This window comes from Tubulanus polymorphus, chromosome 2, assembly GCF_964204645.1.
Source record: "Tubulanus polymorphus chromosome 2, tnTubPoly1.2, whole genome shotgun sequence".
NCBI lineage: Eukaryota > Metazoa > Nemertea > Palaeonemertea > Tubulaniformes > Tubulanidae > Tubulanus > Tubulanus polymorphus.
The window spans coordinates 21,403,565-21,429,789 of NC_134026.1; the positions used below are offsets into that span (position 1 = coordinate 21,403,565).

General features: G+C 37.1%; 4 protein-coding genes across 8 annotated transcripts; 1 reads left to right on the forward strand and 3 right to left on the reverse strand.

Annotated features, from left to right (window-relative positions):
• Positions 1-327: 327 nt before the first annotated feature.
• Positions 328-10,116, reverse strand: LOC141898285 (flotillin-2-like). The gene is made up of 9 exons (XM_074784128.1): positions 9,971-10,116; positions 9,783-9,864; positions 9,012-9,226; positions 8,204-8,436; positions 7,625-7,744; positions 7,183-7,397; positions 6,391-6,574; positions 5,927-6,070; positions 328-5,716 (listed from the first exon to the last, which is right to left on the reverse strand). Exons 1-9 carry the CDS (start codon positions 10,017-10,019, stop codon positions 5,684-5,686), a joined length of 1,275 nt encoding a protein of 424 aa, XP_074640229.1. The 5' UTR covers positions 10,020-10,116; the 3' UTR covers positions 328-5,683.
• A 382-nt stretch (positions 10,117-10,498) lies between these two features.
• Positions 10,499-15,664, forward strand: LOC141898268 (serine/threonine-protein phosphatase 4 catalytic subunit). Its single transcript, XM_074784105.1, has 8 exons — positions 10,499-10,650; positions 10,800-10,869; positions 11,494-11,617; positions 12,121-12,273; positions 12,747-12,920; positions 13,602-13,728; positions 14,231-14,420; positions 15,008-15,664. The coding sequence occupies exons 2-8, from the start codon at positions 10,844-10,846 to the stop codon at positions 15,135-15,137; spliced, it is 924 nt and encodes a 307-aa protein (XP_074640206.1). The 5' UTR covers positions 10,499-10,650; positions 10,800-10,843; the 3' UTR covers positions 15,138-15,664.
• Positions 15,665-16,517: 853 nt separating this feature from the next.
• LOC141898267 (peroxisomal sarcosine oxidase-like) lies at positions 16,518-21,446 on the reverse strand. 5 transcript variants are annotated; one of them, XM_074784101.1, is made up of 9 exons: positions 21,335-21,446; positions 20,308-20,456; positions 20,014-20,233; positions 19,709-19,891; positions 19,442-19,588; positions 19,051-19,204; positions 18,647-18,754; positions 18,192-18,248; positions 16,518-16,651 (listed from the first exon to the last, which is right to left on the reverse strand). In XM_074784101.1, the coding sequence occupies exons 1-9, from the start codon at positions 21,437-21,439 to the stop codon at positions 16,611-16,613; spliced, it is 1,164 nt and encodes a 387-aa protein (XP_074640202.1). In that variant the 5' UTR covers positions 21,440-21,446; the 3' UTR covers positions 16,518-16,610. The 5 variants fall into 5 exon arrangements, with proteins under 5 accessions (XP_074640202.1, XP_074640203.1, XP_074640201.1 ...); XM_074784102.1 differs by lacking the exon at positions 16,518-16,651 and having other exon boundaries at positions 17,756-18,248; positions 18,647-18,722; positions 19,055-19,204; XM_074784100.1 differs by lacking the exon at positions 16,518-16,651 and having other exon boundaries at positions 17,756-18,248.
• A 79-nt stretch (positions 21,447-21,525) lies between these two features.
• LOC141899272 (peroxisomal sarcosine oxidase-like) lies at positions 21,526-25,843 on the reverse strand. Its single transcript, XM_074785470.1, has 8 exons — positions 25,562-25,843; positions 25,176-25,324; positions 23,902-24,121; positions 23,036-23,218; positions 22,808-22,954; positions 22,546-22,701; positions 22,167-22,242; positions 21,526-22,080 (listed from the first exon to the last, which is right to left on the reverse strand). Exons 1-8 carry the CDS (start codon positions 25,682-25,684, stop codon positions 21,950-21,952), a joined length of 1,185 nt encoding a protein of 394 aa, XP_074641571.1. The 5' UTR covers positions 25,685-25,843; the 3' UTR covers positions 21,526-21,949.
• Positions 25,844-26,225: the final 382 nt, after the last annotated feature.

The following is a 26,225-nucleotide window of genomic DNA, read 5'->3' on the forward strand; positions in this document are numbered from 1 at the left end:
ACCGGCATCTCAAACCCATCCCCACCATCACTACGCCAACCTATGTACCAGCGGAATAATCAGCCTGTTGATTGAGGCTGGTTAGTCAAATGATTACTCCAAGCTAGGATGATGATGATGAAGGCGTCTATTTAATCATGTCTACAAAAGCTGGGAAATTGGTGTTCTCTGTGAACTTCAGCATCATGGCATCATTTCTACTTCATCGGCATTATATCATTATGATATCCACGTTTACTGTGCAATACTCAGCTGGTATGATCCTTGGTTTTATAATCGCTCAATCAACAACACTAGGGAATTAACATCATAAAATAGATGACTTGTTTATTGTTTCAAAATACGTATACAGCTACACATCTACTGAATAGTTATTGATTAACTATGTAGGTTATCATTACAATAATGTCAGTAAAAATATCTATAAATAAAAATTTGAACTAAAATTTCAAATTGAAAATTCGAATTTTTCTACATGGCGTAAAACAAACGAAGTTCGTACACAAAAACGACAACTGCATACACGACTCCCATGAAAGACTGACTTGCTGCTATCATAAAAACTCTTCAGTAGAGGGTTTAATGGTCGACTATCAAAACAGCGCGGACCCGATGATGAAAGGGACATTGAAATTCAACAAGTCTGAAAACCGTCATTAGACTTCGCATTGGGCCGTGATGATTCTTTCTGAAAATCAATGATTTCGAAAACACATATCGATTTCAGAACATGAAGATATTTCTTTAGTCATGTCATGATTGTGGCGGAGTGACATTCCTCCACAGGCAGTTTCACTAAAAAGGAGGCCTTCTTTCAAAGTGTTCACTATTGAAGAGATCAGGGAATCAATTTACTAAGATTTAGATAATGAGCAGGAGCCAGTCGAAGTTTGACAGTTCTGAGTTAAATTTAGCCCCTTTGGTTTATAATTTTCATTGAAAATGATTTTTGTTTAAACTGCAACTCCAATTAACAACCGCGATACTGGATCAAGGAAGTAAAATAATCATCAGGGATGGTTAGAAGCGTCGAGTGTCACTCCAAACAAGCTATAAAATGGGAGGGGTGCATTCAGTGTGCGAGGCATTTGCAGCAATAGATTTTCGTGATCCAAATAGGAGTGCAAACTATCAAAATTGTTTCCAATCTTTCACGGTGTATCAATAAGCTGTGCTTATGTAAAATTCCATAACAAACTTCAGGCGACCAAAAAATTTGGGGATAGTTGGTTATACATCCACAATACAAATTGCAAAGTACTTGGTATTACACGTATCGACTTGAGCTGCCTTTTTAGAAAAAAATACACGTTGAAAAATACATCAAGCGAGGTCGGGTCGAGCGAGGCACTACGTTCAATTGCACAAACACCATAATGATAACATCCGATTATCTTTTATATAAATCTGAAAAATTTCTCATCGATATATAGGGCGTAGTTGTCTAGGAAACAAAGCTATACTGATTTTTACTCGTTATATAATAGAACCTTAGATGAGAAAATTTCATTCCAGTAGTATACGCGTGTGACTGAAAAATGTATTAGTCAGAAAATAGTTGAATATGTTGTTTGGCACTGCATGCGACAATACTATATTTGCTAATGCACGGCTAGTGTAAAGAGTCAATTGTATGAATTGATTAGACAAACAGCACATGGCAAAAACCTCTATTACAGGATTCCTGCGGTAACCACGGCGATATTTATCCAATTCAACTGTTACTGAGAGCGTTTCAACGCTGAACGAGCGTTAAACATAAAATCGTCAACCATGTTTGAAATCGCACGTTACAGTTTATATATGCGCATGCATGTCGATTCAATGTTAGGCATAAAATTGCTATTATCGTAACAATAAATATGTTAGTAGTATATACGATACAATCCATTATACGATTATTATCATAATGTCAAAATACAATCTCAAGCTTGAGTCGATTGATCAATTCAAAAAAGCATCGATTTTGTTCCAAGTAGCCGGAGATTGCTGCCATTCACAGCACTTCAAAAAGTACGAAGAAGTTAATTCACGTTATGGGGCAATTTTAAGAGCGGCGTTTACACAAGGATTTCAGTACAGTATTAAACGTTCACATCATTAAATTATCGAGGCCTATTCGTGGCTTATTTCGTTCATTATCAAAAACATCGGGCTTAGAAAGCACAGAAAGTGAATTAGATATCGGTATGGTGCTGAAATGGTTGCATATTTTCTGTAATGTAGACACAAGACTTGGTGCTTAGCAAGCTGCGCCAGTAGTGCGCTTTACTCAACCACGGGGATGATTGTAGTTCATTCATGCGCTTCAAACAATTTAATAGTTTTTGACTTCAGTTTTTAACACAAGAAGCCACTGAAAAGAACCAAGACATAACATAGGCAGTTGTAGTCGCATTATTCGAGGCTTAAACTTTCTTACAAAATACAGAATTTAATTGTAGTTTAACACCCAATTTGCAATTCAGACCATCATTCGCAAGGCAAGAAAATACAAGAAAAAGAAGATAGCATGGTAATCAAATCTTGAAGGACACTCTCCACATTGGCATAACAATTTTAGCGGGCTTTCTAAGCGCCAAGTTATGTACCAATGCCGACTTATTATGCGCAGTATTTTGGCAAATTCAGCACCACACAAGTACACATCTTCCTAAGCCCAGAATCTTTGTGTGAACGCTGCCACAGACCAGATTTTACTTTACGCTCAATACCTGTTTGGCTGTTAGTAGAGCTATAACATAATCAGCCATTATTCAGAATTGGCCGATAGAGTGCTGAGGGTGTTAACAAATACCTGGTAGTAATAGATTTAGCTAACCATGAAGTCAGCGAGAAAAAAACTGGTCTATACAGCCAGCCCATTGAGTTACAATTGCTAAAATAATTCGCTAATAGATGTAAACAGGCTGTCCATTCGCTCGAATTAGAAAACCACTTTTTTCATAAATCATCATTCCATACTAGAAACAATGAGTAAATTATGATTACAATTTTTGGTTTTCTTTTTTTACAATGCGAACACGTTAAATGTGTCTATATACAGAGACAAACCAATAATAATAGCTATTACGGAAAAACAAATAATCAACTCAATATTAACAATATATACAAATAGTGCTCATACCTAAACTACATTAACACATGCATTTTGAGCCTTATTTCAGTACGCAAGGAACTGAACTGTGCCATTACTTTAACCCCTTTACAGCTATTTCCAAGCGAGCTCGACCATCAGTTGTATACAAGATAAGTTAGGAATCGCGAAAATGGCTTTGTTTTGTCCGAGTAAGTCCAAAGTCCGAGTTGGGCATGTCCGAATAAGGCGAGGTTTACTGTAAAGTAGATCAAACACTCCACGATAACAGGGGTTGGTGCCACAGTAGATCATATTCATTTAGTAATCTGTCGAACTCGGTCAGTACTAGCACAGGCTTATTGATGTATGGTCAATTGATACAATCGATTATCAAAACCCATCCAGATAATGATATTCTACATAAGACGATAGTTTATAGACAATGCCTTGACCTGACCAATTGATAAAGGATGTAGATACTTCTAGGTTTACGCAATTGATGTCATTATCAGCGTAGACAATACGCATTTTATTCTTACTTCCAAGAATGTTTCAAACTCTACAGCGTATCTAGACATAGCTCTAGTGCAAATACTAAGATTAGTCTATCACCGTTATCCATTTCGAACGCGAATATCTATAAACTCGACCATTTTCAGACCAAAAATAGCAAACGTACATTAAAAATTCACACAAATCGGCTTAAATACCTTAAACTTATACCATATCAACCAGATTCAAATACACTTTAAATAGTCCTACATTGATGACAATAATGACACATAATTTTTATTTCATGTATATATATAGATATATATCAGTATTTGTTTCCATGTCATGTAATATTTATTATCATTAATCATCTAGAGCAATTGGTATAAACGAGCTACCACCGTATGAAACGTGAAATGATCGAATCAAACGGCGACAGAATTTTATGTTTTATTTGATGTGTATCATTCGTACGTGACCTCATATCTACACTATAGACAATAGTTGCATTACAGGTCAGTATCAGATCGCAAAAAGGAACACAAAGGAACCAAAGTAACTCAGTTGAAGTAGCTCAGTTGACGCGTCTAAATTATGTATTAACAAAGAAAGAGCCACTTGTTACACGTCCGATCTTTCTTATGGATGACATATTTACATGAATTTGTTCTTTGAAATGTTCATGGTTCCCACGGTTTCATGGATTAAAAAGTTTTTCCCAAGTGTTTAATGGGAAGTTTTTAAATTTTCCCTAATGGAAATTGGGCCTTCGTTAAAGTGAACAGATATCATCATGCGGTCAACATTTCAGTGGTGACTGGTTGATAAAGGTGACTTTCAAGAGAAATTACCGAAGAAAGATGCCCTCGGCAAATGCAATACTGAAATGTAAATGAATTTCCCAAATATTTCCGTGATTTGAAGAAAATGACTCAAATTCCCAAATATTTCCCAAAATTCTCAAGTTTTTCCCAATTTCCCTGTACTGTGGGAACCATGAATGTTAAGTTTTGAAATTACCTATATTGTAATGCGTGTGCAATGACGATGACATCTGCCGAAATAACTAGCAATATATATTAACTCATGTTGTTTTTGTTCCCATACATGGAATCAATTCATTAAATTACTTCGAATTTGATTTTTTTTTCTAGAAAAGTTTCAATTCAACGGGACCCCCGGTACAAAACTATTCAAGCCCGAGTTGAATCTACAGAACTTCTCCCTACGCGTTACCAATTGAGTATTCGATTGGAAAATTCTACTTTTGAAGCAGAGTTGAGCGCAAAATAAAATGTGACTAGGTTTACAAACGAAAAAGAGCAGCTGAACACGGAAAATCCTTACTTATTATGCCAGTCATTTAAACATGTTGCTCTACCATTTGTGAACATCACTTGGAACAACAATTTTGTGGTTGTGGAAAAATAGCTTCGAATGCAAGAAACTCTTTCTGCAGTTGTGAATCAAATTTGGTGGGTTTTTTTGTTTCACTTGGTAGATTTTCTTACCCTTCCGAGTATGACCAAGTATAAATAAACAAGTGCATAAACCACTTGATGAACTTGTGATTGAATAGGGAGTCCAGTCAGTAGTGCAAAATCATCTCAAATCTTGGGACTCGCCTTAGAATGTTAAATTTGGCCATAAAACCAAAATGAACTAAGACTGGTCTTAAATCTAAGTATTGACTGCCCGACAAATGCCCTGGGCCCGGTTCCACAGTTGTGAATTAGAGTTAACTCTGAGTAAAGATCAGTTCATTTTCAAAGTTTTAACTCTAGGGTTAAATTTAACCCAGAACTGTGGAACTGGATCCTGGTCGTCCAGTAATCTAAAGGTTAATCCACAACTGTGTAACGTTAAGTTATTTATTTAGACATCAAGACTAAAGACTATTAGAGACTAGTCTGTAATACCTGAATTTCTTTTGTCACATTGATGCTAAGTAAGGATACTGAATATATCGTTTTGCATGCAAGCCATGCAGACAGGATAGGAACAACGATAACATGAATACAAACTACTACCGATAACAGAAGTTTCAACTTTTTTTTGACCTGATAAAAAATTCTTGTTTTTTTTTTTGCGTGATTACTTCGTTCTCTTTTCTTATGCAACAGCTCCGGGGATCTTCGAAAGAACCTACGAATGCACAAAACAAAAAGACGGGTTATTCAAAATGAGTAAGGACTACTTCAATAAATACCTCCCCCACTTTTTATCTTATATTATAGATAGAAACCGGTAATAAATCAACATCAATGTTGACCCGTCCAAAAAGACGGTCGCTTCAATGAAACGACGATGAACATCAGGGATTATCGTGTTATTCTCCAGCTACTAACAACTCACCTTTGATAAATCCACACCAGTCAACGCCTGCACGGTCGGTGGTAGTGAACTGATTAATTTGCTGACCTCCGCCGATGTTCGATCGTCACCGATCATTACTATTTGATCGGTCTTTGCCAGTGGAGCGGCGACTTCAGCTGCCACCTGAAAAATTACCGGCGCGTGAAACGCTGAGTTAAAAGGCGCGGCTAACGGCATTGTAAACAAACAGAAATGACTTAAAATGCAGCAGCGCATATTACCCTCGGGAGTTTGACTTATTACATAATGAATAGGGAGCCACGGGCCATATAAACGGTCAACAGTTATGGAGTACAGGTGATTCTTTGAAGATGGCCGCGCGGTTTAGTCCAGCCCCTAAATCAATTAAGCGGCTCACACAACAGACGGAGGACCTTATCGAGTTGGTCAGTAAAAGTTCAAGGCGCACGAGAAAGTCTCGAAGATAATTATCGGCGACTGACCTTAGGTAGTGTGTCGAGTACGAGATTCAATACGGCTGCTTCTCCGTATTGTTTATATGCGGCTGCCTTTAATCTCATACGTTCGGCCTCCGCTTTACCGACTGCTTCGATAGCGCCCGCTTCCGACTGTCCGATCAGTTTGATTTTCTCCGACTCGGCGCGAGCTGTTTCGACTGTTTGAGTGCTGGAAAATGACGATCGCAAATTCATCAAAATCGTCTACTATTTAGAGGCGAATGCAAATCTAGCCTTACAAAAATATCATTCAATTACCAATTGAGTATCATCCCACGCTATCAGTCAATTTATAAAACCACGGAAGAATCCCAACAATTAAAACTTCATGATTGAATAATAGCTGTACTGTCACATGATTTGACCTGTGTAAATCTTGCTGTACTCATATTCAAATAATTTGTTTAATTCTACTGTAGGCTTGACTTAAAAACCCCTTGAGCATAAAACCCATTGAAGCCCAATCGAGCATAGCAAAATTCATGGTACAATTTTGGAATAAATTTGATGTCATTTTTCATCTTATGGTACAATTTTGGAATAAATTTGATGTCATTTTTCATCTATCGAAAACTACGACTTCAAACATTCGACGAAGGACCAACATTGGTCATGTGTCATAGATGCCAATTACTGATAACTGATTTTTCAAAATTTTCTGATTCTTCTATGGTTTTTGAAAGAGGATACGGAGGGTTCGAAAGACTTTCGAACCGTCCTCCGAAACCGGTTTACCATCATCGAATTTCATATAGAAACGAACACGTCAAAACTCACCGTTTACCCTCGGCTATTTGTTGCACTTTGTAAGCCTCCGCCTCGGCGGGACGTTTCACCGTACCGATCAGCTCTTTTTCCTTACGTAGGATTTCTTTCTCTTCGATTTCAATCTGTTTTTTACGTTCAACGACCTCGATTTCGATTTCCTCACTACGGATTTTTTGTCGTTCTTTCGCTGCCTGCAGTTCGTACGCCAATTCAGCCTCGGCTTTCTGAAGAACAATACGATGAATGATCTGATAATTTTCAGAAATTTTCTAGTCAAAGTAATCAACAATTCGAGATTTAAACATCAGGATTAGATTAGGTTTTGCTCATGGATTGTCTATTGTAGCTGCAACCATTTCTAATCTGTTATACCAATTCCAATTCCAATTCAAATTCAAATCTTCTCGGGTTTTAAAGGGCATCCACTGGAAATTTACCAGAATTTATGTACCTTTGCATTAACTTCCATATCAAATTCAGATTTCTTCATTTGGTAATCTTTGACAGAGTCGGCTATTTTAGTATCGGCGGAATATTTCACATCCATCTTTGCTTTTTCACATTCTGCTTCCTACAATAAGAGAAGATACTTCAGATGCAACAGTTCTTTCACAAAAATTTTTTCAGGCATTTTAAGCAATACTTTAGGCATTGTCTTTTTTGATAATGGGATTGATTGAACCACAGGTGATTGGTGGTGCAGATTTTATTTTGGATACTTAGGTAATATAACCGTGGTATACATTTTTAGATTGACAACTAATACTGAACTTTAAGTAACAAATTTGATTTACGTAATAAAATCGACGTATACACGAATGAGCTTCTTTTTCTTTTGATGTTGAAATGGGGATGATTTCCTTAGTTATTCATTTCATAGAGTGATTTGGTTTGGATTGATACTTATTTGGCGTGACCCATAACTAACCCATTGCACAAAGATACCGAAACATGAACAAAACATGGGGCAACTTTTTAACCCAGTTAACTCAACTATGGGTCAGTCATATTACACTGTCATGAAACCTACCCGAATTCCAGCATCTCGGTTGGCTTCAGCGACGCCGATGTCGGCGTCACGTTTAACGACGGCGGTTTGCGCGCGACCGAGCGACGATAGGTACTCGACATCGTCGTAGACATCTTTGATCGTAAAACTGAGAATTTCGATGCCCATTCTGCCGACGTCAGGCGACGCAACTTCTCTGACGAGCTGAGCGAATTTATCTCGATCTTGATACACATCTTCTACTGTTAACGTACCTTTAAAAATACATTTCGTTATTAATAGTTAATCTACTTCCATGAATTAAGGGTTATTCCAGGCCAGGTTTTATAGACTGGTATTAACTTTAACTCAGGGGCTAACTCTTGAAACTCTTAGGACCGGTTTTAAAGACTGGTATTAGAATGAATTAACCCAGAACCCAGAAGAATGCCAGAATTTAAAAAAAATTATAATGTTAGTTATTATTTTGATTTTCCCATTAATACGCATGCGCAATCTACAAGATTTTGATGATTTGCAAAACAATTTTTATAAGGTTTTTCTTTTGTAAAGTGCTGACAATTCAAAACAAAACGATCGCTGTTGTGCTACAGTCAATTTGAAGAGAATAGCTGATATGCGTGCTCTGCACGTCAGCCGCACACAAAGTGACGCAGTAGAAGCGTGCATAGCACGTCCATAGCACTGAAAAGGTTAAGTTAGCCCCAGTGATAAAACTGGCCCCAAAGTATAAGACAAGTTTCCTAGGAAAGGTTACTCTATAATAAGGAATACATTCGTTAGTAAATTACTAATTTTTGAACTGGTCTAGAATCGAACCTTCACGTACCTAATATAGCTCTGAGGTGACCTTCCATAGTTTGTAAGATGACCGACTCGATTTGTTGCGGAGACTTGCCGAGAAACTGTTCGCAGGCAGTAGTTAACAGTTCAGATTCGGTCATGACTTTCACCTGGGCGACACCAGTAACGGTCAGTGGTACGCCTTCGGATGTTTCGACGTGCTCGCAAACTGGATTCAGGGTCATCACTTCGAGAGAAATCCTGAAAGATGAGAGATCACGACCATCGGAACAAAATAATCCAGTACTGTTTTATATTTCGAAAAATCAGTAGTTGATGTCCAACTTATCAAGATAAATAAATAAACAAATACAATGAACAAATATTTTACTATAATTTCTATCATGTACTAGTTCTTGTAGTAGGTTATATTTTTGAGGGCATTGCAATTCAAAAACCCCTGTCCCCTAATCACTGATAATTGCAAGATGGGTTGGACACCTAGGCCTTGCCAGGCATCCATTTCATCTGTGATGATGATAACCATCATCATGTGGATGGTGCCAGTGCATTATCATATGATTTCTAAATCACAATCGTTTTTGGCACATCAAATGATCAACAATAGTTGATATTCCCAACTAATACAACATTGACTTCTACGTAAGTTCAGTGCTTCATTTTCTGTGCATTCTATCAATGACTTAGTGTGTGAATGATTCATTCATCTGACGATAGACGATTGTCCACCGACACCGATATCGCTCTAGTGAAACAATTTTTCAAATCTTAACGACGGAAATCTAAATATACTCACGCTTGGACATCAGTAACTAAACACCATGCCCAACCCCAGCCTCCAATAATCGTCTTTTTGCTTTGAGCGCCGCAACATCCACCTGTGGAAGGGAGTGAAATAAGTAAATAAGATAAGATTTTCATTTCATTGAATCAGTGAAGGTCACCAATCTTTAAGCGCATATAATCTACTTCTGATTCACTAACCAGAGATGATAAGGGCCTCGTTAGGACCGACGGTGTGTATATTTCCCATTTTACACAGCTACGTCAGTAGAAATCACTTTCGAAATCGTCAAAACGAGTAAAAAACAACTCTCGTTGACAAGCAAAAAATTCAATGGCGTCAAAATATTGATCGAGCGCCGACAATATCGATAGTTTGTATCTGAATCGACCTAGTTTTTCAACCTTTAATTTTGCCCGATTAACAACAATTAATTGCGTTAGTAAATTACCGTCGGCATCTTTGGCGCCGCTCAAAAATGTCCATAATTTCAAATAGGCGTAGGGCCTAGGCCTATACGCCAAAAAAGTAAAATGACTCGATCATTTTTTTCAGAACTCAAAACTCATTGTTTTGGGTTCGAGCCTATCGTGACGATTTTAATGCCTTTATTCATAATTCTTTTGAAAATGATATTCCACAATGTACTTATCAAAAATGTATTGTTTATGACGTCATAGTTTGATCAACTATCCCATGGCTATGACGTCATTTCAGGTCATTATAGTTCAGAGAAGAGAAGCGGAAGCGCTGTGTGTGAGTGACTTTGTATCCGATCGCTTTCTCGGGGAGAAAATATACCTAAAATTCCCTTTTTAAAGCATACCCGAAGCCTCATTATTTGTCTATAGAATCTGCGACGTGGCAATATTTCGAACAGGTAATAAATCAAGCCGTTTTGGTTCTCGTAATTCGTAAAATCCACCCGGGAAAATATTTCACGGGAGAAGAGTAGTCTGTGAATAAATTGTTGAGTTTTGCTAATCTCGATTAAATTTTAGATTATGGACTTTATTCTTTTATTTTCAGTGCATTTTGGTTTGGGCCATCATTGAAAATTGAAACAACTAAGGATGGCTGATTGTAGTGACTTGGACAGGTATTAAAAGGCTTTACGAAATTCTCCAGAAGCGCAGCGCAGGGGAGGGCTGTCTGAATATCTGCAATATCGGAATATACTGGCCTGAGTTTAGATACTGAATTTTCTATTGCCTCCAATTTTCTCAGTCGCACACCTTAGTGCGCATGTGAACAACCTTCCTGCTATAAGGCACTATTGTAGCTATTGGTTGGCCTTTTATGGGATGGTCAGGTTTATAGGTATATAATACATGTACATCTCTTCATTCGCACTTTTCAACTTTCCTAGTGTGGCTGGTCATGGGTGTCATCCGTAGGGGCTGCAAATACCCCTACAAAGATCTCCATTCTCACTTGCTTACCATCAGGGGCCAGTTGCTCAAGAGTTAACCAGTTGATAGTTGACAAAGTGACAATTAAAACAATGTTTATTGTTACTACGGTATCTATCCACTGGTTATCTTTAACCAACTTTTGAGCAACTGGCCCCGGATGATTATTTCCTTGATTATCCAGAAGAGGGTTTGCATAATAATGGAATTTCTCGGGCAACAAATAGCTTCCAATCCACTGCCCCCTTTACGAGATCGGTTTGAGCCTTCCGAGCTAACTTAACGAATTAGAAAAATTAATGTATTTTCAGGCAAATCGAACAGCTACGACGCTGTGAAATAATAAAGGAAAGCGAAGTGAAAGCGTTATGCGCGAGGGCTCGAGAAATTCTTATTGAAGAGAGCAATGTTCAAAGGGTCGATTCACCAGTAACGGTAAGTGATACGCGAGCCAACAACGGAATATATTGATTAATTCTCATGTTAAGCCACATCGTCACCCTCACTCACAACCCGGGATTAAAACCCCTACAGGGACCCTATAACTCCTTGATTCCCTAAAATCTAAATTGTGATGTTAAGGGTTGGGATTTTTTTTTCACCAAAGTAGGTGGCTATACTGAATAATAAATCAAGGTTATAGGATAGATATGTGCTTGCAAAACCACCAAATTAACGGATTACTGAGACACTACCAATTTAGGAGGACTCAACAGCGATTGGGATGACGAAAGTGATGCAGACACGTCCTAAAAATTTGAAATTTTCACCTTTCAAACTCTTTTTATGCAGGAATGACTGATAGATCTGTAGGGACCCTGCCCTTCATTTGTCTAATTAATCGTCGAAGGATTTTAAGACTGACTAGCTACAGACTAGTCAGCCTTCGAGACTCGCAAATTATTTGAGTCTACAATATAGTTTCTTTTCTGTTGCAGGTGTGCGGTGATATACACGGACAGTTTTACGATTTAAAAGAACTTTTCAAAGTCGGCGGCGACGTGCCGGATACTAATTATCTATTCATGGGCGACTTCGTAGATCGAGGGTTTTACAGCGTCGAAACGTTTTTACTACTATTAGCTTTGAAGGTACGAACTTCTGGTTGAAAACAAAAAGAAATTCACTTTCTCCATTACTAGACCGATCAATGACAGAAATGCTATAATTTAGGTCAGAATTGTTGTTCAATTGTTGGACCATTGACAAAATTTCTGCTGCTAACTAGAGCATCGATTGTAGACTCACCGTTGACTGTCCGATGATTTATTTCGTTCATATGTCTCGCCTGATAAAGCTGAATTGAAATCAGTGAAATCTTGGAAATATAATTGATTAATCAGCGATGACGTTTTAATTCAGTTCTATTTTGTTGTCTTCTATACATTCTATATACATTGAAATCACTTTTATTTCCTTGATATCTTTACTAGGGACAAAATAAAGAATTTTCCTGCCTATTTCAATTCAAGAATTGGACTCAAAATCTGTATTGTTGTACAGTATGTTTTTTGTTTTGTTTTTTTTTTAAATATTTAAAAGACGATTGTGTTGTTATTTGAAGGTACGTTACCCCGACCGAATCACGTTGATTCGCGGAAATCACGAAAGTCGACAAATCACTCAGGTCTACGGTTTCTACGACGAGTGTCTACGTAAATACGGCTCAATCACGGTGTGGCGTTATTGCACTGAAATATTCGACTACCTTAGTTTATCGGCTATCATCGATGGAAAGGTAGGTTGTATGAAGCATTTCCGAAAATGAGGCAGTTACTCTGTATTTCGTAGTAGTAATGTTATTTAGGAGGGTTCTTTACTCATTGCTTTCGATGATGCCTGAAAACAGAAGGCCATTCATCATGTGTTCACAATTTGTATCTGATTTTGATGGCACTTTCGAAAAGAAGCATCTTTTGAAGCAGAACACATGTATTTGTGGGTGAAGGGGCAAAATTTACTTTTTTTTCTGAATCTGATGTGCACAATGCTTTGATGTCTACCTAAATGTATTGCATCATTTTCCATGATTCCTTTCTGAAAGGTCCGTTCATTATATAAGCCTACTAGCAAATACCCAACCACAGCATGAGTACCGGTAGAAATGGCTAGAAAACAGTAACTTCATTGAGTTACAAAATGCTATTGTTTGGGTTTTTCATTGAACATTGACATATGTTAACTGCCTTAGGTCATTCTACCTATATTCCGAGTCATGTATTACCAAATTTGATGACTAGGTGCCATGGCTTTAAGAGGAGTAGCATGACAAACATTTTCTCACCACCATCATAGTATGATGTCAACACATTGGCTAATGTGCATAGACTAGGTGCTGGATAACTCGGTCTGTCTTGATTGACTGTTTAGTCAGTTAAGTTTATTGACGTTAACATTGAATTGCTATTTACTTCGACAGATATTTTGTGTTCACGGTGGTCTGTCGCCTTCGATTACGACTTTAGATCAAATACGTGCTATCGATCGAAAACAAGAGGTGCCACACGATGGTCCTATGTGCGATCTACTGTGGTCCGATCCAGAAGGTAAGACACTGGTACAAACTGCAACCATAGTCACAGTTATCCTTTGAACATTTATCTATGAAGTCTCGAAACTGTTAAAATTCTAATTTTGGTTTCTATTGCTGAAATCAATGGTTTTCTGTAAGACAGTGAACTATGTGTTAAATGTGTTAAGTTTTTTAACTCGTATATGTCATGGCAGCCATTGGTTTCCAATGATATTACATTTTCCATAAAGACGTAATCTAAGTCGTATAATTCAAGTTGCTTTATTTGATTCACACAACTTACATACCATATACCGGTAACTAATCCAGGATCTATCATCAACAAAGTTGTGGTACGGTAGATTTTGAAATGAATGTCTAGAAGAGCCATTTTAATTTAGATTAAGTGATTGGCAGTAATTTTGCCACATGTTTTACTTAAACTACCTTGGTAATTAGAAAGAAACCCAGAAACCATAGAAATGTTGAGGAAGGAATTATCCCCGATGTTGAGAATGTCAATTTATCTATTGCAGATACTCAGGGTTGGGGTGTAAGTCCTCGCGGTGCTGGATTTCTATTCGGCGTTGACGTCGTCGCTCAGTTTAATTCTGCCAATGATATCGATCTGATTTGTCGAGCACATCAACTCGTGATGGAAGGTTACAAATGGCATTTTAACGAAACCGTGCTGACAGTTTGGTCGGCGCCGAATTACTGTTACAGGTATGTTGGATCGCAATTGTTTTCTGTACAGGGTCCAGTTTCATGAAAAAGTTTACGCTTTTAAAAGGGTGAAGTTTGAATTGTTGTCCTCGTCGAAAATATAAGGCTGCCACTGGCGATTACACCAAAATTTGAGTAACCTTTTTCGTGAAACTGGAAATTTCATTGGGTAGTTTCTTATTTAATCAAATCGGAATGGTAGAACTCTTTTAAAGAAAGACTGAAACCCAAAATAGATCTTGGTCCATCTGCCGTGTTATGAATCCCTGCTTTAGGTGTGGAACTATTGATTCCTATGGTTGTTAAATAACAGCCGGATATCACTAATTAGACTCTGAATATAAAACGAAAAATATTCTTAATCCAAGTTAATACAATAATTTCTGAAGAGAGAATCTGTGTGAAATCAGTTAATGGATAATTTCCAAACATCTATTCCTGAAATTGCATACCTAATAGACAATAGATTTCAGACGATATCAGAGTATCCTGAAAAATTCAAAGTATGCAGTACTCTAGTACCGGTACATGTAGTTCTAGTCCTCCAGCCCGAGAACTTCAGCAATGTTTTGTATATTGTTATTCAGGTGCGGAAATGTCGCTGCAATATTGGAACTAGACGAACACTTACAGAAAGACTTCACGATATTCGAAGCAGCGCCACAAGATACGAGAGGTATTCCATCCAAAAAACCGCAGGCCGACTACTTCCTTTGAGGACGCGGAAAATTGCTTAGGACGATTATCGATATAATGCGCATAGTAAAGTTGACGTTGAACATTTAACATCATCTCGAAAAGAAAACAACATAAAAAAGTACGTCTTCAACTGTCCCGTATGAAATCGCACAATAAATCGGATTGTTGTCTTCGTGTCGACCAGGCTGTTTAAATTTGTTATGTCGCGCAATATGAGTGAGTGGTTGCATTTATACATAAAGAACGATGAAAGAGTGTATGCGACTGTGCGTACGTCGGGTCAAAGGGCTATTAAAACTAGCCCTTCTTTCCTATATAGATAGACTTGTTGGCATAAAAGATTCTCATTCTTGATCGGTTTGCGTGGACGAGAAGGGCCAGGAAAAAAATGTATAATATTGTATAGGTTTTGAATTTAGTTATTGGTGAAGTCTTGTGAATCTCATTGATGATGACGCTTCCAAGTAATGTATATGAATTTTGAAATGCTGGCTGTAAATTGAGGGGATTTCATCAATTTACTAACCTCAGTACTATAGCTTTGCAATACTTCTTGTCAAAGAAGTATCGTTGAGGGAATGTCAATTTTCGACATGTAATCACTTCTTGTTCATGAAACTTGAATTTGTCAAACAAAACCGATCAAGAGTAAGAAATCCTGTGTGTCAACGCTAAGTACATCAGGGAAGTCGTACCCAGTAAGAGAATCGGCACAGTTTTGTTGCGTACATACGTTGTTTCGGTATTGACATCGTTACAATCTGCAGATGTATGAATGTTTACTTGGGTGTATTTTATCGACAACAAGGGACCACATTTAACTCCAAACTGCGAGTGCGCGAGTGTTGATTTGTAGAGCAGCAGTGTATGAACCATGAACAACCTCAGGATCAACAGGATAAATGCTGATGTTTGAGAGACGATTGTTTGTCCTTCCGCGTTGTAAATTGTTCAGTTCGAGTCTAGTCCGAACTTAATCCGAAATACTATGTATGTTAGCCTTTGACCATGCCTTAGTTTAGTGACGATTAATGAAATGGTTTTGTCACACTTATTCATTTGAAGCTGCTACATGTACTAATACAGTAGACTGACTTCTTTACTCGGTACTGGTCGAAATTCAAAACTGCTCAAATGGATGAATTTTAGAAAGATAACATTCCATTTTTAACTGATCATCAATATTCAGTCGTGAAGTATTCACAGTTCCATCGCTACTGAGTAAAGCAGTCTACAGTACATTGAAAAAGATATTTCTTCAGAGTGAATGTTCATGTTATAATACCCATATTTTGGCATCTTCCATTATTTGCACTTTTACAACCATACGTTTCTCAATGGTGATCTAAAAAGGATGATCGCTGGGAGACTTATTCGATTATTTCTTGTAAAATTATGAGTGAGGAGCTGTAACAAATTTAATCTCATCGAAAGCAATTTTTCTCCACCTTAATGAGTTTTGTCTACCAAAGCCCGTATATTGTAGGTCATTCAACCAGCTGATGCTGTGCTTTCAGTTGAGTAAGTTCTTTCTGTAAATAATATATAAACGAATTTTAAGTTATGAAAATAAAAATGCGGACCAGAATAAAGAGAAATGGACGAGAGGTTTCGTATCTCTGGTTTTGGTTGAAATTTCTTTTAAAATCCTCGCAATTTGCGACAGCAGCTTGGCGAACGTGAAGTGATCTTATGAATTTCAGTCGAGATGACCTGAAAATTAACGCAGCTCCTCCCTTCAACTATGCAGCCTGGACGCACCCCGTTCATAGATATGTGATTCTTCTCGATTGAAGTCTGGACAATCACTTTTAAAAGTCGTCGTAAAATGTTTTTTAGTCTGGCACTTGTCACCTTATTTTTTTGATTCAAAATAACTGTTAGAGCTTCGACGATCAAAAATTTTAATAGCTAGTATTGAATGGCTGAAGGGTCGGCCCAGGCTGCAGCTTTGATACCTGCATTAACTAGGTGCTATCATCAAGATTTGCAGCTATAAAACAACATTACATATTGACGGGAGATACTACTAAAAGGATATGTATCATTTCAACAATGTAAAATCCGTATTTATTATATGGAAGATTTTAAAATAAAATACTGTGATTATTCTTCAATAGAGTAGTTGGCTTGTATGTTTTTTCTTTGGCCATACACTAGCTAAGTTTACGCAGTGTTAGTGTTTTCAACTCCGGACATAGTGTTTTACGATGCATAAAATGGTTAAATGAGCTGGACACCAATAGAGTTAATGCAGCTATGTGCTTTTTTGAATCGACTAACTTCACATGTAAAACCTCTACCAGGTGACTGGTTGACTGATATTAATCTCAGCATTCATTAGTTGATAAGTAAAAACCAACAGTTGATGATCAAAGTATTTAGAGCTGAAACAGTCAGAAAACACATGTTTTCATCATCAACTGTGAGATTTTACTTATGACCAGGTATCTGGCCATCCATGACATTGACTGTACGTTGTCTATCTATTGCATGTGGTATTTTCTCGTGAGTGTCCAATACAGGTATTAATGGAATCTAGAAATTTAGAGATAATGGTTGTGGTGTAGCATTTACATTACTAGATTCGTAGAGGAGCCAGGTGTAAAATAAACGAGACGAGTAGTACTTTGTAGACTTACTAGTTTATTTTACGCACAAGCTTTGGCTACTAGTGTACAGTAGCTTCATATCCCTAGGTTTAAAATATTACAATAATTCATTTCTCATTGAATCACGTACTGATAAAGAAACACGTTGTCAATAGCATTATCCGAAGTCCCTGAGTTTTCCTAGCTTTAAGTAAAATTTCTCAAATTCCCTGAGTTTTCCAACTCTAATTTATTTAAAATAGAGGACGACAATTTGTAGATTTGAGGTACCGTCTTAAATAATCATATGACTCAACTTGTAGATGAAGTTTCATTTACATTGAACAACTTCAGGCAAGTTACTCAAAAAAACATTCCCCGCACCAAGTATGACAGTGTCAAATCCGTTAGAGGGAACTTTTTGGAACCATATCAAATCGTTTCATGCTGAAAGGTTTCATATCATAAGCCGGTTTTTCACCTGTAACTAACTGCTTTAACAGTTTACCAACTACTGGCGCCAACTTGAATCCATGACCTGAAACGAGATATGAAAACTTTGCATGAATTGTCGTTTGGGGCCACTAAAAAGCCAAGTATGTAACATGCAACTGTAGAGCAGGATGTAAGTATTTTTTCAATCTTTTTAGGACATACATGAAGTATTTCGAAATATCAACACAACGAGCAGGGTTTAAAGCAGTCATTGAAATTTGGGTCAGTTAGTCTTTGACCGTCATCCAGGAAAAATGAGGGGTATGAATAATTATAAATTTTCTAGGCAAGCCAAGAGTTGAAAAGTGCGGCCAATTAAAATCCAATAATGCGGGTGATCAGTGAGCCCATAGGGGAGGAACAATTTGAATCTTACTTCATAATAAGAATTAAATTTATAAACCATGGACTCTAAAAACGAAGATTAAATAGAACACTCACCTGAAAACCCAGCACCAATCACAATGTTCCTATGTTGTGGATGATAGTCTAGGACAAAGCCTTCATCAGGGGTCATCTGGTAAGAAAACAGCAGACAATCAGCAGATTCTGAATACAATGCAACAGTGTCTTAAATGTATGGGACTTACTAACTAAATTTTTTCCAGTAAATTATCTATGATGGATATTTAACGGAAAATTTATAACTTAATTTTGTTCAAGTTATAGTACATAACAAGATGACTTGACTAACTGATTTTAGACTGAACGAAGAGTGTTCAATCCTATTGAATAAGGGTTGCCAATTTGGCAAGATTCGATAAAAGGAGTACATTGACATCGTATTTGAGCAACTGCACGGTATAGTCTGAATCCCAGACGATGTACAATAGTTAGAAACTTACTTACAGTGTAAATGCAAGTCTCGATAATTGAAGGCATCTGCTCCAATCCAGGAAAATGATCTTTTACATACTCGCATATCCTCTCTAAATATTCTTTATTTTGGGTTTTGTCACGATCATCAGGGTCTATCTCAGGACCCCCATGGAATGCCACCTAGAATTATCAACAAATTCGATATGACAACTGATTTTGATTTCTTAGGGTACAGGGAATAGTTCAGAGGCATTCTTTCCAACATAGTTTAGCTCTGGGGCACCTCTGAGATGAAATAGGTGCCACCACCAGTGGCAACCAGGCATTCCAAAAAGTATAAAGCAAGAAAACTTCGGGGACATTAAGTTTGTCTGCCAATGAAACAACTAAACCTGAAATTCTAGTACTGGTATTTACCTTCATATGATGTGGGTATTCATACGGAGGAAGGGTATAAAATGAAGAGTTTTCTCTATAATCATTATGAAGTGTAATTGGAGCGCATGATAAATCATAAGTTCCTGGAATCTTCTCTTTGAAATAACAGACCGTTACACGTACAGGCTGGTGAAATAAAGTAAAACTATTAATTATCATATTCGCATCAATTAATCAATTAAATCAATTAGTTCATGTTGGTAATAAATCTAGTTTATTGCTTGACCAAATTAGGCAATCTATTACCTTGATGTGAAGAGAAACTCTGAGTGGTTTCAGTAACTTAGTCGTCCATGGTCCGGCGGTTATAACAACTTTTTTAGCTCTGTACAGGTTTTTATTTGTGTGTATATCGACTACATCACCAGGGACAATTTGCAGCACCTTTTCACCATCATGTAGAACTCCACCGAACCTCTTAAACAGGTTCTTGTTAAGAAAAGAGAATAATACATGTAAATAAGAACTTTAATGCTTGAGCTTAGGCTTAAAGTTTTACATGCTGCAGTAAACTTATTTGGTTAGAACAATCATCCTTCAACCTATGGTACCTGCACAGCGAGTAGGCATTTATCAGCTTTCAAAATCCCAGCTTCTTGGTCCAACAAGAAAAGATCTGCATCTTCTTTGAATCTGAACATTGGATATTCTGACCGCACTTGCTCTTTAGTCAAAACAATATGTTTGGCATTGTTTTGAACCATTGATTTTCTGATACTTTCGCCTTGTTTAGGATCGTTAAAAAAACCAACTACCAACATCGCAGTCTGCCTGTAATTCGAAGCTTGATAACGTATGTGTTTAATTACTCAGTATATATTTTCAAGCATCTCTGCTTTTCATACTTGTACAATTCCTGACCAGTCATGTTTTCAATCCTTGACCACTGTCTGTAGGCCTCGCTCATCATTTTAGTGTAAACATCGTCATCATAGAATTTCCTGATAATTCTACTGGAGCCATGAGAACTACCTCTCGAATGAGGTAAAAAAAACTGTAAAAATCAAAAATTCCAAACCATCACTTGCTTCGATTGTAGCTTTGGAAGATATTCCAATGCTCTGCAAGACATTCTTCATTAGTAGGCCTTTATTGACTTAATATGCTTATGAACATGGTCTTATAGTTGCAAACTGTTTTAAGGCCGCACACGCATACCCAATACCGGTTAAAGGGCCCAGTGTAAAAAACATTCACCACTTCAAGGTTAATCAAGGTTATAATAACGCGCAGTGTTTCAGTAGTTGAATGGATCTACACTTAAAGCATCTGCTTCAGAGACTATCCGCACACATTTTTAGACGCTTCTATTTAGTTCATTATGTTATGATATATTATGGGCTCATCAAACTACAACAGTACATAGCGATCCTCAATATCTATGGAAGGTCCTTTTTTGCCACAGGGACTTGTCACAATTGATAGTAAATGAATAAAACCAATATCAATGACCAGGTCCACTATCCCTGTATAATGTAAATTATTTTATTGTACAGTTGCAGGGATACTGGTACCCCCATCATTGGTCTCATCCATTATCAATCATGACAAGTCCCTGTGTTTTTTGCAGTCTGACTGATGCCATTTTAGGTTTTATAATAATCATTGTTTTTCCCAGTCCCAATAATGACTTCTTTTTTCCTATCTCAATAGATTTCAAGCATCTGCTTCGATCCATCAGATAGATGAGTTATTTTTCAATCTTAAATTTGTACCCTCTAGATACATTAACGACGATTTAAAAGGCCGCCATTTTGTATCGACGATCTGGGGTCTAACGTAATTTAGATGACGGGTTCAAAGAACAACGGCTAGACCAGGCTATATCATGCAATCTTGACTTTGACGATATGGGGTTCCATAAGAAGGTACCTGTTCCAACAGAAGAGTTGTGTTGCCATCGCGTGCCAACTGATAAGCAGTGCAGGACCCTTCAATTCCTGCTCCTATTACCGCAACGTCAAAAATAGTCGCCATCTTGATGATCATGTGACCCACAAACGTCATTTTGTGGGTTCGAGTCCTGTATAATTCATGAGAATTCCATTCGTTTTTTCAAAGATTCTTTATTGTACAAACATTCGTAAATAATTATAAAGGTGTCTTATGTAAAATTACTGACAAATTGCTTAAATACGAACAAATTACAGTCAGTTGGTCTCCAGATTAAATGAACACCATCTTCTTTGACATTGATTTATGAACTAAATCAATTTCAACAATCTGTTTCCATGCCCACGACTGAAAAATTATTTTCTTTTCAAAACTCATGGTTTCTAGGCATGGAAACATACTGTTAAATATTAAGAAAAGGAGACTTGAGCAATTCTTCAATAAAGTGTAAAATGGAAATAAATGGTTTATTCAGACTGCACAATTTCACTGGTTGCATTAACACCAAATCAAAGTGTGTTTATGCGATTGATCCCTGAAAAATCTAATCTGTACTTTAGATCCAGTGGAACTGGGTGGTCCCATTAATACAGACTAGAGGGAGCTTTTTGGAACCTTGTCAAATCGATTCATGCATAAAGGTTTCATATCATGAGCCGGTTTTTCACCAGTGACTAGCTGCTTCAACAGTTTACCAACTACTGGTGCTAACTTGAACCCATGACCTGTCATAAAAGATAAATTTAGGGATGAAATATGAAAAATATGAGCTTATCTAGTTAAATGCAAGATTCAATTCAGGGGTTCTCACCTGAAAAGCCAGCGCCTATCACAATGTTTCTGTATTGTGGATGGTAGTCTAGGATAAAGCCTTCATCAGGAGTCATCTGGTTGAATGAAAAAATTGAAGTAGAACATAGTATAAAGTAGGCCTACTGGTGCATATAATCAGGAGGAAAAGTCAACTATCTGGACCCTATCCCATACTTGGCAGTTGAATTAGACCCATAAGTAAGTCAAGGTTCTGCCAGTACTTAGAAGCACACGTTTAAGTTAGACTCCATGAGCAAATAATTGGAAATGAACTTAATATTCTAACTTTAGTCTCAACCTTAGTTTATAACTGTGGAAGTGCCGGGTCCTGCATAAATACATCGGTAATAAATGAACATAGTACCATAGTAACTTACAGTATATATGCATGTTTCAACAACTGAAGGTACAGGCTCCAATCCAGGGAAGTGCTCTTTAACATGCTCTACACATCTTTCGATGTACTCTTTGCTGGCCTCCGCTTTATTATCACGGTTATCAGGATCAATATCTGGACCACCATGGAATGCTACCTACGATCATAATAAAACCAGAAGGCACTGACAATACTGGCGAAAGATTTCAGTGTTCCTAATTTCATTGTGTCTCAGTGTTAGCTGGCACACTCTAATGAATTACCTTTGTGTGCTCATGGTATTCGTATGCCGGGATTGTATAGTAAAACATCTTTGTATTAAAGTCCTTGAAAACTGTTATGGGACATTGTTCAAATCCATAAGTTCCTGGAATCTTCTCTTTGAAATAGCAGACCACTACGCGAACAGGCTGAAAATGAGGTATGGTAAATCCTATGAGTATTACAGATATATTGAAATGTTCAGCTTTAATGCCAGTTAATATAGTAACCTGGATGGGAAGTTTGACTCGCAGTGGTTTCAGTAACTTTGTCGTCCATGGTCCGGCGGTTATGACAACCTTTTTAGCTCTGTACAGGTTTTTATTTGTGTGTATATCGACTACATCACCAGGGACGATATCCTGCACCTTTTCACCATCATGTAAAACTCCACCGAACTTCCTGAATAGACCCTTGAACAGAAAGAAGATCAAACAAACTTATTCAATCTATAGATATTTGTGATTTATCAGTTACACAGCCTTGAGGTCCTGATGATTATCATGTTAATGTATAAACAGTTCATATATTTTGTACTTCGATAATCATTTAAAAAATCAGAACAAATGAAATAAAATACAACTCAGATCAATTGACCTTATAAATATTGGTTCTATTAGTATTCAAAATTTTTTGTCCTGAATTGTTTGATTCAATCAGACTTCAGGCAATTCATCATCTATTAGTGTTTGTGAAAATGAAACAGGGGGTCCTTAGAGAGCCCAAGGCCTTTTTTCAAATTACTTGGAGTATAAATCTGCCTCCCAGAATTCTGCAAAAATCATCTAATTGAATAAAATTCTTTCTGCTATAACCGTCATGATTTTCAATCTAGTAACTTTAAGTTATGTTCGTCTTAATTTTCAATCTTATGATTTGCCAAAAATGTATTTCTTTTTATTTCTCCCATCAATTGAGTCAAATCCATCAAAATTTTCACTCCTTTTTAATTCTTTTTTTCTGCAGTCCTTCCAAGGATTAGTGTGGAAAATACTCAAATAATCAAAAAAATAATTTTAATTTTTCCTGTTCCCTTTCATCGTACAACGCCTATTATAATAACCTTTTTTCCCTTAGCCCTCCCATTTTTTCTTACCTGTACAGCAGCAAGGCATTGATCAGCTTTCAAAATTCCGGCCTCATGATCCAGCATAAAAAGATCGGCATCCTCTTCATACTTGAACATCGGAAACTCTGACCGCACTTGCTCCTTAGTGTAAACTCTGTGCTTGACATTGTTTCGAACCATTGATCCTCGGACAATTTGGCTCTGTTTACGATCCTCGTATAAACTAACTACCAACATCGAAGCCGGTCTACAATTGAAAATACAGTTAGCCTGTTTGTTCATAGTTGTAACTGCTTTAAGTATTGAATGCCATGAAGAGAAAAACACGCTAGATCTTAAACGACTGCTTTTTTTCTTAACGTATCGGGTGGATTACTTCCACCAATCTTCAGAATTTATTCTAAATTGAGATATGATTACAATTCGTGCAGGGTCGCTCTAACTCACACCATATCACTCATTTACCACTTACCACTCTGATGATGGGTAGAAGTATTTCATCGAAGCGTTAGAAAAAAAACAAAAGCAATTGTTTTAGATCTACATTGTGGGTTTCTCCACCTGAGGCTCAATATAGGGGGAAAAAAAGCTTAGCACTTTTGTCATATTACTGTAATATAAGTAATATGAGTAATCAAGGGCTAATCTGTTATTTTACCATATGTAAGTAACCAGTAGCTATCCTTAGTAATCTATAGTAATATGAAGTAATAACATGTAATGGATAGTAATCTATAGTAATATGAAGTAATAAGACATAATGGATAGTAATCTATAGTAATATGAAGTAATAAGACGTAACGCATAGTAATCTATAGTAATATGAAGTAATAACATGTAATGGATAGTAATTTATAGTAATATGAAGTAATAAGATGCTTCATATTACTATAGATTACTATCCATTACGTCTTATTACTTCATATTACTATACATTACTATGCGTTACGTCTTATTACTTCATATTACTATAGATTACTATCCATTACGTCTTATTACTTCATATTACTATGGATTACTATGCGTTACGTCTTATTAGTACTTCATATTACTGGACAATACTACGTTACTGTCACACCACACTATATCAGATTAAAATACAATACTTTTCTACTGAAAAAATTTCATTCGCATTTAATATTACTTGAATTACTTATATTACAGTAATATGAAAAAAGTGTTAAGCTTTTTTTCCCCCTATAATGAGCCTTATATAGGTTTCTCTCTTCAATACAATTAGCCTATTGAAAGTTAGTTAAAATCTCAACCGAGTTATGTAGCTCAATGCATTCTCGACATACTTGTACAATTCCTGACCAGTCATGTTTTCAATCGTTGACCACTCACTGTAGGCATCACTCATCATCTTAGTGTAAACTTCATCCAAATAGAATTTCCTGATGACCCTAGTCTGGCCATGAGAACTACCCCTCGAATGAGGTAGAAGAAACTGAAATTTAGAATGGTTAGTTCAATAGTTGGTCTGGGGAATGAATGAAATAGGCCTCTAGCGGCCACAGGTCGGGCCTGACACAAAAAGTTTTTGACCCAGTATCCTAGGTACTATGAATAAAAATACCTTTTATATATAGTACCTAGGATACTGGGGTCAAAAACTTATTGTGTCAGGCTCCCTGTGGCCTAGCTAGCGGGAGGGCCTAACTAGGCACCACACCGACCGACGTACCTGTTCTAACAGAAGTGTTTTGGTGCCATTGCGAGCTAATTGATAAGCAGTACAGGACCCTTCAATCCCTGCTCCAATCACAACAACATCAAACGTACTTTTATCATCAGCATTTGACATCATCTTTCATTTCTTGACAATTGTAGGTTTGACAAATGTCAAATTTGTTGGGAGGTCACCACACGACTGTCATGTGAGCAAATATGATCGACATCTGAAAAGTAGCACCACCTGGAAAATTGCTAATAAGATTGATTGCCTATCAAATTCTTATTTGGAACATATATTTTGTATATTCAAAGTTATGGAAGACCTCGGACGACATACGAGATATGAGATATAACATACGAGATATGAGATGCAACATACGAGATACGACATATGACATACGAGATACGACTTATTTACAGTACGGTGTCTCTCCGCTAGCGCCACCGCAGTGTATGTTTTTCAATATTTACTGCATATAAATCGTTTAACATGGTGACGCGTACAGTCATCGTCAATTATATGAAAACCAACATAGTCAACATTTAGAAAAACAAATAGATTTCTTTTGGATAATGGACACCTGGACCGGACACAACGATATTAGGCCATACTGTGAACACCCTGGACTAATTAGGCGCGCCGGCCGTTCCTCTCCCGCGGGCGACGAAAAGTT